At 40.4% G+C, this 13,262-nt stretch overlaps 1 protein-coding gene across 1 annotated transcript; it reads left to right on the top strand.

Moving 5' to 3' along the window:
• Positions 1 to 638: 638 nt before the first annotated feature.
• Positions 639 to 11,588, top strand: LOC104458825 (cytochrome b-245 heavy chain). The gene is made up of 9 exons (XM_010073024.1): positions 639 to 809; positions 1,656 to 1,846; positions 5,062 to 5,191; positions 6,027 to 6,119; positions 7,564 to 7,817; positions 8,103 to 8,265; positions 9,101 to 9,247; positions 10,438 to 10,562; positions 11,274 to 11,588. Exons 1-9 carry the CDS (start codon positions 639 to 641, stop codon positions 11,398 to 11,400), a joined length of 1,401 nt encoding a protein of 466 aa, XP_010071326.1. The 3' UTR covers positions 11,401 to 11,588.
• Positions 11,589 to 13,262: the final 1,674 nt, after the last annotated feature.

Here is a 13,262-nt window from a genome sequence, read left to right as displayed (position 1 = left end):
CGCCATCTGGACTTAACTCCATTCACCACAAGTCTCTGGGCTCAGCCACCCAGACAGTTTTTTATCGAGCAAAGGGTGTTCCTGTCTAAGCCATGAGCCACTAGCTTTTCTAGGAGAATGCTGTGGGACACGGTGTCGAAGGCCTTGCTAAAGTCCAAGTAGATGACATCCACCGCCTTTCCCTCATCCACTAGGTGGGTCATCTGGTCATAGAAGGAGATTAGGTTGGTCAAGCATGACCTTCCTTTCATGAACCCATGCTGGCTGGGCTTGATCACCTGGTTGTCCCGTACATGCCGTGTGAGCACACTCAAGATGAGCCGTTCCATAATATTTGTCAGTATGACCCTGACAAATAATTTAAGCCATCCCATGCTTCAGTTTCCCATGTATGGGTACTACTGCTTGAATTGCTGAAAGCCTTTGTGGAACAAAGACATGATGGAAACTTCCCTTTACTTCTTTCCTTCCCCCACCCAAAAAGATGTAAACTTCAGATGGTAAAGCTTTAACAGTAAAACACTGTCAGTGATCTGAACAGTGATGAAGAGGGTGAGAGCAGCAGTCTTAAGCTGCAGTTGACAAATGTTTCAAATGTTACCCAAAATCACTGAGTACTTATCTTCTGCTTAACCCTGATGATTTCTTTCCTGCCACTCCTAGCAATTCACACCATTGCACACTTATTCAACGTAGAGTGGAGTGTGCAAGCCCGTGTTGAAGAGGAAGGAACTCTGGCAGCTGTGCTTTCCAGACTTGGTGATAACCCAGATGAAAGCTATGTAAACTTTTTTAGAAAAACTATTGGGGTAAGTGACTTTGGGCTCTGAGAAGTCATTATTACATTTGTTTAGATGATCATATAAGACTATTTGAGCAGAGTGCCTGTTTCTGGTGTGCACAATCTGGTTTTGGGCCATCTTGCAGCAAAACCTTGTATAATTCATTCTTCTGTATTTTTCAGTAATATTGTTGCTGAATTTTGGTAGTACTTTAAATGTTTTCACCTGCAGATTTCAAAGTAGTTTTAAACCATTATGTAAAAACAAATACCCTGCAAATCAGTCTTCTGACTAAGGCAGACATGGCACACAGAAAGGTACACAGAAATCAAGGCAAAAGTTTTGACCTTGGGCTGTTTAAGCTCTGGTTCATCACCATTCCCCCCCTCCCCCCCCCCAAAAAAAAAAAAAAAAAAAAAAAAAGGAACTTCCCCACTCCTCAGAAGCACCAAGAGTTACAAGGCCCACAGCTGCACAACGCCACTAAGAGGGAGAGCTTTCATTTAGCTCCCTAAATATGGATGTAGGACTCCAGCTCTTAACAACAGAGCTGTGCAAAAGTGTTCACCTTCCCCAAGTCCGTACTGCTGAGCAGTGGCAGAGTAAGAAACAATGTTCGGTGTGTGAATCAGTGGAAAACCTTTTCTCTCTACTTCCACGTACTTTAGTAAAGGTAAATCTGCAGTGCAACAAAAATAGAATGGGATTTTGGCATTGTTTGCGTACAAAAATTCACAGAGGCTTACTTAAAGACTTATAAAAAGGTAAAGGATTTGGCGAGTGAGACAGACTGATGGTTCAGCTAGCTCTGCCTTGATAGCTCTGCCTTGATGCAACCCCTTCCTTAGATTAACGTGTGCAATTATTTCACAGAATCCTGTGGGAGGCCTGTATGTGGCTTTCACGTACTTGGCTGGCCTCACTGGAGTTATCATCACTCTGGCCCTCATATTAATCATCACGTCTTCCACCAAAACCATCCGAAGGTCATATTTCGAAGTATTCTGGTACACGCACCATCTCTTTGTCATCTTCTTTATTGGCCTTGTCATCCACGGTGCTGGGTGAGTATTCGCATTTATCACACAATACATGGTAACTACTTTATCTTAATGTAAAGTTCCCCCCATGCACATTAGTATAGGGACTTAAGTCATTAAGCAGCAATTATTTTTTATGGTAACGATGGGCCTGTAGAGGCCAAGAGGCTCCCACTGATACATGCAAAAAGCCATTCACATGCATGAGGCTTTATGGGAGTCTGGCATACTTAAGCTCACTCAACTTTTTCTGATATTTTAATGGGAAAGGTCTTTTCCAAGGTTCCTGTTTCTAATTGCTAATTTATCTTTCTCTCCTAAAAGGAATTGCCTCACACACATGCATGTACGGAGACGTCACCATAAAAATTATATAGAGCCTAGGATTTTGTTTGGTAAATGAAAACGATCATAACACAGATTTATCTTTCAGACTTGGATGAGCTTTTAATATCAGCAGCATTTCAGAATAGGTTTTTAGCTGTTGCAGCTCAAACCTAGGCAACTGTAAGTTTTCATAACTTCCAAATGCCAAATATCTTTTTCCACTGTTGGTTCATTCCATACCTTCTTTTGAATTAGCTGAAAAGCCTAATGAAACAATTCTAGCACTATGCAAACACAATTTTAGCACTTAGAAAAATGAACTTTAGTTTAACTTTATAAAGCCACAGAACTGATGCATAAAGGAAAAAAAAAGGCTAAGCCATATTTCATAGTTCATAATTATACTATATTGTCCATTTTAAAGGAAATTCTAGGTGCACTAGAAAGTGTGCTTTCAAAATGCCCAGCAAAAATGACTATTCAAAAACACTTCCTCTCAGTCCAATAGTGCCAGAAAAAAAGACAGAAATGAGAGTACAACAGGAAGAACAAAAATAGAAGGCAGATGAGAATCGCCACCAGCATATTTGTCCATTCCAACTTACAAAACAAGATGAAAGTACAAGCAAAACTTGTTGAAGGAAAAGAACAAGTGGTTCATGTTTCCTGCAGCAAATATCGTATAGATACTGACAAAATATCCAAACTTGACAGTAGTTATTACACAATGCTATCAGAAAGAAAGGTTGCTCTTTCTAGAGGTCAGTGAGCAGCATATCATTCATAACAGTTGACTTGTATTTACTTGGATGGTCAGTATACTTCCACCATTTTAATTGCAACTGTACTGAAAAGACAAAGAGTTTGGGCAGTGGGGTTGAACATGGTTGTCAGAGTCCTTTGGAAGGAGAAAAACACAGGAACATTATTATCTGTAGAGGGAAGGATGCCTTCTGGCAGGGAACTCAGTGGCCTCCCTTACATGGCGGTAAAGGCAGGAATGAAATTTTTGTTTTAGAGAAAGTGATAATATACTAAAAAATATCGGACAGTCTTTCTACAGGCAAGGAAGGCATCTTAGGTGTGCAATGAAGGATGTTATGGAGTAAGCAGGATTTGACAGTCTCAAAGTAACATGTCAGAGAGAAGTATAGATGTCACTGTATCTCAGGAAACAGACGGCTGTGTGTCATACATATGCATATATATGTACATATATATATGGTTATATAGAAAACTGAACCAAAGATAATTAATATAATTGAAGGGGCAGATTCCTGTTGGTTACAAGCTGTTACAGTACTTATGAAGTACTGATTTTTTTTGTGCATGAGCTATGTATCACATACAAATGTCCCAAACTTCTTATCATAATAAATGTAAAGAGGAGAGAGTACAGAGATGCAGATCATCCTTGGAAACTAAAGTAAAACTTCCATCAGAAAAAGAAGCAATTAGAAGGCTATACTACTGAAAGCTTAATTACAGTACTGGAAGAGCATCTACACTGAGTAATAAGGGAAAATAAGTATTTTATTTTTCTTGTATGGGATACTGGCATTGTCAAACCTTGAACAGAACATAGGGCAACGCAAAAACCCCCCAGCCCACTTTCCCTTAAGCAATGGGGTGAGAGTGGCAGGAAATGGGCTCCTCCTGTTCCCATAACTCATCTGAGGGTGGCTCGGCTGAACCCGTTGTCACTAGTGGGGAAGTAAACTGCAGCTGGTTATGTTCCTGCAAATTGCAACTCATGATGCTCCTGGGACAGTGTCATTCCTTCCCTTTTATTTTTCAGGCAGGATGTTAATCAAACCTTTAATGAGGAAGAGGTTCATTAGTAATATTTATGATTAGTGCAATCTTTTAACTTTCAAGACTTTCTAATCATCCTCTGATAAATCTGTCACCTAAACCTAAACCTACATATGATTTAGATACCACAGTTTTTTTGAAACATCAGAAACATAGTCTAGTTCACAGAAACAGAGCTAGAAAAAGCAGAAAGAGAAATCATGGGAAGAATGTATCAGCAGAATCATATTGGCACAAAACTGAATAGGCTGATCAGAATCAGACCATTTCTAGGGAAAATAAGCAGATCTTAATCTGAATTTCTCTACTATGACCCTCATCCTACTAATTACCATCATTTTTTTGGGACTCTCACATACCCCTGAGGTTGGCAGAACTACAGAGGCAGGAAATAGTGAATAAAATCAGAATATATTTTCCCGCTCAAAACTGAAACTGACTTTTCAGCACTAGCTCTGCTGCTGGAAATATGGCTGAACTGGAGAAGTCAGGCTTCTCTATAATAAAACAAACAACAACAACCAAAAAACCTAACCAGGCAAGAATATAGATGCCAGATCACCACTGACACAAGCTGGCATGGCTGCTTTGCGTCAGAAGCATCTGTGTTCATTCACACCAACTGACCAGCTACTCCACAGCTTTAAAGGGAGAGGAAGGGTCAAAGGAAGACTGTATGTTGGAAAGGGCTCTCCAAATTTCTAAGATAAACAACTGAAATAATTTCTGTACTGGTCACTAGGGAATTTACCTTGCTCACTCCAGGCTTTGTCTTTATTGAAGAAAAAGGTAAGATAACTCTGAAAAGAATGAAGCTTTCCTATTGTGACCACTTCCTGGAAATGGTCATGGACGTACCTCTCAGTTCCTCACCTGATCTTGTAGTCAGTATTTTCCCCTACAAACTATCCTCCCTATTTTTATATTTTTAACAGCATTTTTGTGTGTTTATTAGAGCAGTAAAGCTGCATCAGAGGTGTAACACTGCAGAAGTCCACAACTCCACATAGAAAGAGTAGTATATAAATCGAATAACAATAAGGGACAAATACCTGCATTTTCATTTCATTGCCTTCAAGATTTTTATTTTTTTACAGACGTATTGTACGGGGGCAGACAGATAAGAGTCTGGATGAACATAATCCAGAGATTTGCTATAAGAACTTCACTCACTGGGGAGAGAAGGGGGCTTGTCCAATCCCCCAGTTTTCAGGGAATCCTCCTATGGTAAGAACAGTTGTCTTGACTATAAATTCAATTTAAAATGTTTACAGTTTTCTCTTTTTGTCAAATAACATATGCACTTGCTGTAGAAAAGCAGCTACATAACCCCCAGTGCTCATCAGTGGCATGTTTCTTTACATAAAACCATAGATTTTGACACAATGGCTTATAAGCAGAAATGGACTACAGACAGACAGACAGACAGACAACTCACTTCCAGTGTGCCTTAAAACAGGCACAGTTAACAGGCAAAGCAAAAGAGCAAATCGTATGTGAGAACTGTGTACCCAAAATGTATTTTGTGGCTTGTGGTGATTTCTAGAAAGTGCTATAATCCACGTAATAAATAGTTTCACATTATTAATGGACTAATGATCATTAACAGAAAATTAATGCTCTGGAAACGTGACATTGAAACTTCAGCTTTTATTGACTAACCAGGCTGGTTGTTCATTCACATTTCAGACTGATCTGTTAACAGAAACCACATCTTTTCCTGCAGTAATACAGACCAGAGTCAATAATACATTCAGAGCTTTACTCCACATTCCACTTAGTTACCTTATATTTTAGACAGAACAAAATCTCTCACAGGAAAATACCTTTCTGTCACTCTAGTAGCAACTAAAAAGCCATCTGCAACTCTCAACAGAGAAAGATATTCCCTCTCCGACCAGAAGCAATTTTGAAAGTGTCAGATCTCTTAAGGGTTCCCTACTCTGGTTGATAAAGAACCTAGATTACTTGAATTTCATGCCCACTCACAGCATTTCTAGGACTCAATTTAATCTAAGTTGCCATCTTCATCATCTGACCTGTCATTTTATTCTGCTTACAGACATGGAAGTGGGTAGTAGGTCCCATGTTTTTGTACCTGTGTGAGAGGCTGGTGCGGTTTTGGAGGTCACAGCAGAAGGTTGTTATCACAAAGGTATGTGCTGATGCAACGCTTAACACCAGGCAAAACTTGAACTATTTTTCCAAATGGTGGTGGTGCAGCAAAGCCAATGGCTCCTATATGACAGATGAAGTTATCAGTGAAAGCCTCTCAGGGGTGTTCTGCCTGCTGTCATGCAAAAATAATGCCTGCCTCTAACAACTAAATGTAGCCTGTCTCTAAACAAAGCAAGAGGAGGAAGTTAGCTAAGGCACAGAACTGAATCTTAGGAAAAGATAAATTATTTTTCTTTGTATTGAGAGAAAAATTCCACAATGTAGAAATTCCACAGCCTTAAGAGTATTTAAGATACCAAATATTTGTTTTCAAAACTATCCAGATATTTAGGAATTCTGATTTTTCAGTGGAACAAATGACTCCTGGAAAGGAGAGTTAGGGGGTTCAGTCAAAGCAAATGTTGAGCTTCCATTCTCCATGGTGTGTTGCAGAGATATTAATATTGGTTCTGAAAGTCTGACAGCCAAAGTGGCATGGCACTAAGCTCAAACGCATAAAAACTACCCTGGCCTTTCCCAGTGTAACTTCCTCACATGGCACTGTGCTGCATCTTGTGGACACACCCTGTTTGAATCATAGCGGGGTTTGAGGGATGACTTTAGGTATCTCTGCTGTGCCCTGGCATGATGCTGAAACGTTGGAAGGCTCCTATATACTAGTGTGCCGCTTGGTAACATTACCAAAATATCTCTGAGCCATTTCTATTCCATGTCTATGGTGTCTGCTTAGTTCTCTGTTGGTAGAAAATTTCTTCCACAACCCTAAGTGCTATTGTTAATACCTACATTAATAGAAAGACAGACTTGATTGCAAATCTCTTCTGAAAATTGAAAATAACCTTGGCAGAGAACTTTAGGATTAAAAAAGCATAGTGACAGAAATACTAGCCTTGGTTCTAGAATATTGTTTCTATTTACTCTTGGCTAAAGACAGGCAGAATGTAAATGCCCATATTATAGGTCCTACCCAGCTATAACACTAAAAAATCAGTTTCCAGTGTAACTACCTATCCAATTCCCTATCTGTATGATAGCCCTATGCCTTTGACCCTCTATATACAGTCAAATTCATTACCACTGTTCTCTGTGCCACTGTGTAAAGTGCATTTGGAATTAACAACGCACATACACAGATCCAGTGATGTGTTACAAGACATGCCAGTCTGACCTGTCCCTTTTGGAGCAACTGCAGGCATGGTGTGAAAAAAATACTTCAACAAAAAATTCACCATCTTCTGCAGTCTTTCATCTGGCTGTCAGGTGTTGTTCCTCGCTCCCAGCTCTGCTGGGAACAAAGTTTCACCTGCTTTTCTTGCTCACATAGAGGACAATGTTAGTGATGAAGGATGTAGATACATCCAGTGAACAGTGAAGACAGCCTTTTTCTTTTCCCTTTTTTCCCCTTGTGCCTCTCACTGTAGGTGGTCATTCACCCCTTCAAGACAATTGAGCTCCAGATGATGAAGAAGGGTTTCAAGATGGAGGTCGGGCAATACATTTTTGTCAAATGTCCAGCAGTGTCTAAACTGGAATGGCATCCATTTACATTAACTTCTGCTCCAGAAGAGGATTACTTCAGCATTCACGTCCGTATTGTAGGGGACTGGACAGAGGGCTTGTTCAATGCCTGTGGATGTGATAAGCAAGAATTCCAGGAGGCATGGAAGTTGCCCAAGTATGTAAAAATAGTCTCCATGGTAAAGTCAAGCAACACCTCTGACAGTCTAAATTTTGCTCAACCAGTTTGGTGGCACCTGTACAATCCCTAACTACTTCCATCACAGATGTGGGCCTTAGATGGCTCTCTGCAGTTTCCTCCTATCAGCCCCGCCTCTTCTTTGCTGATGAGTATGCAACCCAAATGTGCATAGTAGTAAACAAATGTTACCTTTTTATTGTTATTTTAAATGGTGCTAATAAATATTCACTATTGATTTATTAAGTGTACAACCCATTTCAGGATAGCTGTGGATGGCCCCTTTGGAACAGCAAGTGAAGACGTATTCAGATATGAAACTGTTATGCTTGTTGGAGCTGGAATCGGGGTCACCCCCTTTGCATCTGTACTCAAGTCTGTCTGGTACAAATACTGCCACGATGCAACCAACCTAAAACTCAAGAAGGTATGTGTCCTCATTCCCAGAACCCATGTAATTGTTCAAAGGCCGACAGCCCAACTCAAAACAGGTCCAGCACAGGCAGTCTGGCTCCAGACATGTGTGAGTCCTACAAAAAGAGTCCAGTTACCTCACAAGACCAGCAGGCAGGGAAGCTGGAGGGTCAAAAGTGAAAACAATTAAAAGAGAAATAGCCTATGAGCAAAATCCCACATGCAAATCCTGACTGTGGCTCTGGGGATTTCCAATTGCAGTGGAGATGCTGTTCAAGCTGCATAAGAAATGCAGAGTGCAAGGCACTAACACAGCCTGTGCAAATATTGCATTCCTTCCCTAAGCACAGACAGAGCAACTTTATGTCAGTGGAAGCACACTGCTACCATCCTCCTCTCCCCTCCTGCCCCTGGAAACTCCCTGGGCAAAGGTGTGGAGTCACACTCTGCAGTTTCGGTCATATTCAGAGAACAGAACCGCTTTTGTTACCTGCTTTAATTTGCCTTGCCCACCAGCAGACAGGGAGACAGAGTCTTCCTCTAAATCATTACTTTATGTCCTAACAAACTGTTTTACAAGGATATGAGGAAATATCATAAACTAAAAACGTAACCTGGTGGTAGAAGAAAAATAGAAAGATGTTTCCTTGTTCTTGCAATCACTCATTCTGCTTTAGAACCGTCTGAGCATCAAAACTCCTGAATAGCTTCGATACCAGCCTACCCATCTACTGAAGTGGCCAGGGCAATTTCTACAAGAAGTCTGCAATCCTCATTCTGTCAGCAGACATAAAACCAGAAACCATAAGTATCTATGTCCCCTGACAGCTCACTCTTGTCTCTTCCAGATCTATTTTTACTGGCTTTGCAGGGACACTCATGCCTTTGAATGGTTTGCTGACCTCTTGCAATCTCTGGAAGCTCAAATGCAGGAGAGGAACAACGCAGACTTTCTCAGCTATAACATCTACCTCACAGGCTGGGATGAATCTCAGGTAACAACACGGTAGAAAATTTTGCCTCCATATGCACTGAGGTTGATCTTAGCATGTTATGTTGCGATAAATGTTCAAATGGTATTTATCTTGGGCCTCCATCTGTCTCTCAGAGGTTTTAAATGCAGACAGGTATTACCCATCAGAAGTTAGATGGGATCAGCTGCTAATGTGCACCTGGACCTCCCTTTCTGGTTTACTCTGGCCGTGCACTCTGGGAAGCAGTCTTTCCTCACATCAGCAACCTCAGCTGACCATGCAAGTATCTCTAACAGCATTTGGGACTGGAGAAGCTAATACATGAGGTTTGAACAATGGCAGGATACTTGTTTCAGGACTCTCACGAGTGCTCTATCTGATCCCACTCATACAAGTCACTGCAGGGATACAAAGGAGCAGCTCTTCCACGAGCCACTTGATAATGTATGATTGAGTCAGGAAAGGTGCTCACCCTATTACTTTTAGGGATGTTTCATGTTACTTATATCTCACTGTTGCGAAATTCACCTTGTGCCTAAAATGCTGTAGCTCAGACAGACAGGGAGGGGTAGGAACAAGGTATGAAGTTATCACACATGCAATGGAAAAAAAGTGGAAGGAAATAAGAAAAGTCACACAATTTTTGCTTAGGGAGAAAGCTACCTGTAAGTTTTTTGGCATATAAAAGTGCTGGAGAACTCCGCAAGGCCTGAACTTATGTCCTTAACCACATCCTCTCTTCCTGGCTTTAGTTAGCGTAGCTGGTCTAGGTGAACATCACTCAGGGAGGCTGGACAAGACCTCCTCATATGGATCAAACCTTCCAGAGATCAACCTGGCAGGACTCCATTCAGGTCAAGGGAGTTGTATTATTGTACCTGAAGGGAAAGGTTTGTTGTAATTTACAGCATTATTTTACAGTTCTTAGACTTAATTAGTTCATTGCAAAAGAAATGTAATTAACTGTTGTGTTCAATGCTTTGTAGCTTTAACCTTTGAGATCGCCCCATCTGGGGAAAAGGGTGAGGATAGACACTGATAGTCAGGCCTTTACCAACGTTAGCTTTTCTTGCTAAACACCGTAAATTCCACATTCTCAGTTTGTAAATAATTCAGTGTGTATTGGCATTATTTTATTTTTTTTAACAGGACAAAGTGCTGCCTTATCGAACTCTGTCTTTACACTGTCCTTTGTGTTTCATTTCCCACAGGCCACTCACTTTGCAGTGCATCATGAAGAAGAGAAAGATGTGATTACAGGCCTTAAACAAAAAACCTTGTATGGAAGACCTAACTGGGAAAATGAGTTCAAAACTATTGCAGGGCAGCATCCTGGGTAAACTTTTACAAATTGATAGTGTCCATGGACTTCCTCTATCTAAATGTCATAACAGCACAATCTTGTTCCTTTTGCTGATAAAGTTTGAGGAGCATTTTTTTCCTAACAATCTCCAGGTATTTTCTGTTCTTGTTTCAGCCATGAACACGATCTATGGTCTTGACCAAATTGTTTCAAAATTTAAAAAAAAATAAATCATCCCTTTTTGGCGAGGTACTTCATGGAGTGTCTAATTCCTAGCAGAAGTTTTAGAAAAAAATACCCCATTGTTCCACCTGAAGCAGATAGGAATATCAGGTGATGTCTAAATACATCCAAAAATACTTTCTACCTCAAAACCCAAAACCTGAATATGGATGACTTTTAGTTGAGCACCCAAAATTAGTAGGAAAAAAAACCAGAACAATTCCTTTCAAGAATTTGTGCCATAAGCTCTTTGAAGCTCTATTTCCTTGATTCCACTGAGGTCAATAAACCTGTCTTCATTGACTTCTGCTGAGCTGAGATTTAGCCCACCATTTGTTTTGGAAGGAGCAGTAAGTGCCTTGCAAGTTTTAAGGGGTTATAAGTTTTAAGGGGTAGTCATCCAGTTCTTCCTGTTACTGAGAAAAAAACCCCTTGCACCTAAAGAACATAAGATTGATTTACATGAAGAACATCTAGCTACTCCATACCTAGTTCCTGACCATATTTTAATTTTCTTAACAGCTCCAGAATAGGTGTTTTCCTCTGTGGACCTGAGGGCCTAGCTGACACACTCAACAAGCAGAGCATCAGCAACTCAGAAGCTGACCCAAGAGGAGTACACTTCATTTTTAACAAGGAAAATTTCTAACTTCCAAGCACATGGGAGTCATTCAATATAAAATCTAAAGACTGGATCTCTTTTTTCTATTTGGAGTCTGGGACTGACAGCCCAGCTTCTAGTCTCAGCTACACTAATGCAAATCCCTTTGCTTCTTGGGAATTATTTTGGCACTGTGGTAGAGTAAAAGAGTCAAGTCTTGCCTTAGGGAAGTGTGCACTGCCCTCTGCATGCTGGCAATTTAGCAGAAATGTATTTTCTTTGTCTATGTGAGGGGATTTCCCATCAATTAACTGCCTTTATCCTCCTGTTATTCATAATAACTGCTGAAGGGTCTAGGCAGCCATATGCATTTGGGAGCCAATTTTCACTGGTAAAGTTTAATGCTATTAAACAATAAAGTGTTCTTAATGTTTGCTATTAGGAGACAACTTATCCTGGCTACAGCCAGTCCCTGGAATGAAGTGGGGTTAGGGAAGGGTCTTTCAGGCCTTGCAAATACAAGCATAAACGTCTTGACCAAGAGATAGTGCAGGCAGGTGAAAAGCAGCCGTTCCTCTTGAAGAAAGCGGACAACTGGAAAGGAACCACCTGGATTTCTGAGCACCGCCCCTACCCCAACTTCGAGGGGATGATGAGGGCAGAGTTAAACCAAGTCCCACACCCAGCATGTGAACCATCGCTCTGCTCTTCAAACACTCTCAGTTTCACATCTTCAAATTCACAGTGAAGGGATCCAAACAAGAAAAGTTTTTGTGTTTTCAAGACTGCTATTTCTGTTTTTCAAGGCTGAAAAAGCTTGTTGCTAGAAGATTTAATGGGTATTTTCTGAAGCATTTTTAAGTGCATAAAGTGCTTTTGGCCCTATTGTTCAGCTGTTCCTCTTTGATGGTGAAACAGGTTTGAGAAAGCAAAGATCATGTGGGCAGTATCTGGAAATGCTACGAATAAAGTTTGTGATGTGTACAAGACACCCGTATACAGCACAATACTTCTGTATGTACATTACAGGTAACAGGCTGTTTAAAAAAAAAAAGAGGAACCAAAACTTTTAATATCAGCAGCAGAAGAAAAAAAAAGAAGAAAGAAAAAAAAAGCATTAAACCCATCAGCATAGGAAAAAAATGAAAAGAAAAAGTGCAAAAAGGCTTGAAAAAGCCACAGTTTAGTATACCAAGGCTGTCCTCTTCAGACCACTCACCTGCTTACTGCCTTACAAACTCCACAGCCAAGCCCTGTGAGAGCTCTTACACAGCACGAGACCTTGCTGACAGGTTGTTATAGTCACAGAAAAAAGAGATGGCCTCCTCTTGCAATTTCAGACAAGTTTGTGTAGCCATCTGGTTGCATGTGGGATATTTTACACCTCAACTTGCCACACAGGAAGTGTTCTCCCTTTACATGATTTTTAAATCTTATCCAAGCACTCCATGCTACTTCAGAAGGACAGCTTATGACTTCATCTTTATTAGTGTCAGTTTCTGTGAACTGTGAAATGACACAATTAATTGTGTCAACATCTGAAGGGGAGGAAGCCCCAGCTGGTGAACGCTAGCAAATATCAACTCTTGATGGGGAATCTTCCAGTTCTTTCCCTCAGGAGGGCCATACTTAAATCCACCTAATTCTGTTTCAAACACACCTATAAAAACAGAATAGAGCTTAAGCAGAATTAGAGAAACTTTTTCTGTGGAATAAATGCTACTGAAACATAATACATCTCTTATCCTGTGCAGAGAGCATTGAAATATTTGGCTTTGATTTTAACGGAAATACTATCAGACTTCTATGCTGTTAGAAAGTGGGCAAAGACGAATTGCAAGGGGTCTAATGAAGACAGCATATCTATCACATAAAGAGTCTTGGAGAGTGTTTTAATTAATTTTCTAAAC

This window comes from Pterocles gutturalis, unplaced genomic scaffold, assembly GCF_000699245.1.
Source record: "Pterocles gutturalis isolate BGI_N339 unplaced genomic scaffold, ASM69924v1 scaffold51272, whole genome shotgun sequence".
Lineage (NCBI taxonomy): Eukaryota > Metazoa > Chordata > Aves > Pterocliformes > Pteroclidae > Pterocles > Pterocles gutturalis.
The sequence above is the reverse complement of the archived record's forward strand: the minus strand, read 5'-3'. Positions and strand labels throughout refer to the sequence as shown.

Coding starts and splice junctions, on each gene's coding strand:
- LOC104458825 (XM_010073024.1), top strand. CDS start 639: ATGATTTCTTTCCTGCCACTCCTAGCAATTCACACCATTGCACACTTA. Junction 1,847..5,061: donor CTTGTCATCCACGGTGCTGG/GTGAGTATTCGC, acceptor ATTTTTTTACAG/ACGTATTGTACGGGGGCAGA. Junction 8,266..9,100: donor CCAACCTAAAACTCAAGAAG/GTATGTGTCCTC, acceptor TGTCTCTTCCAG/ATCTATTTTTACTGGCTTTG.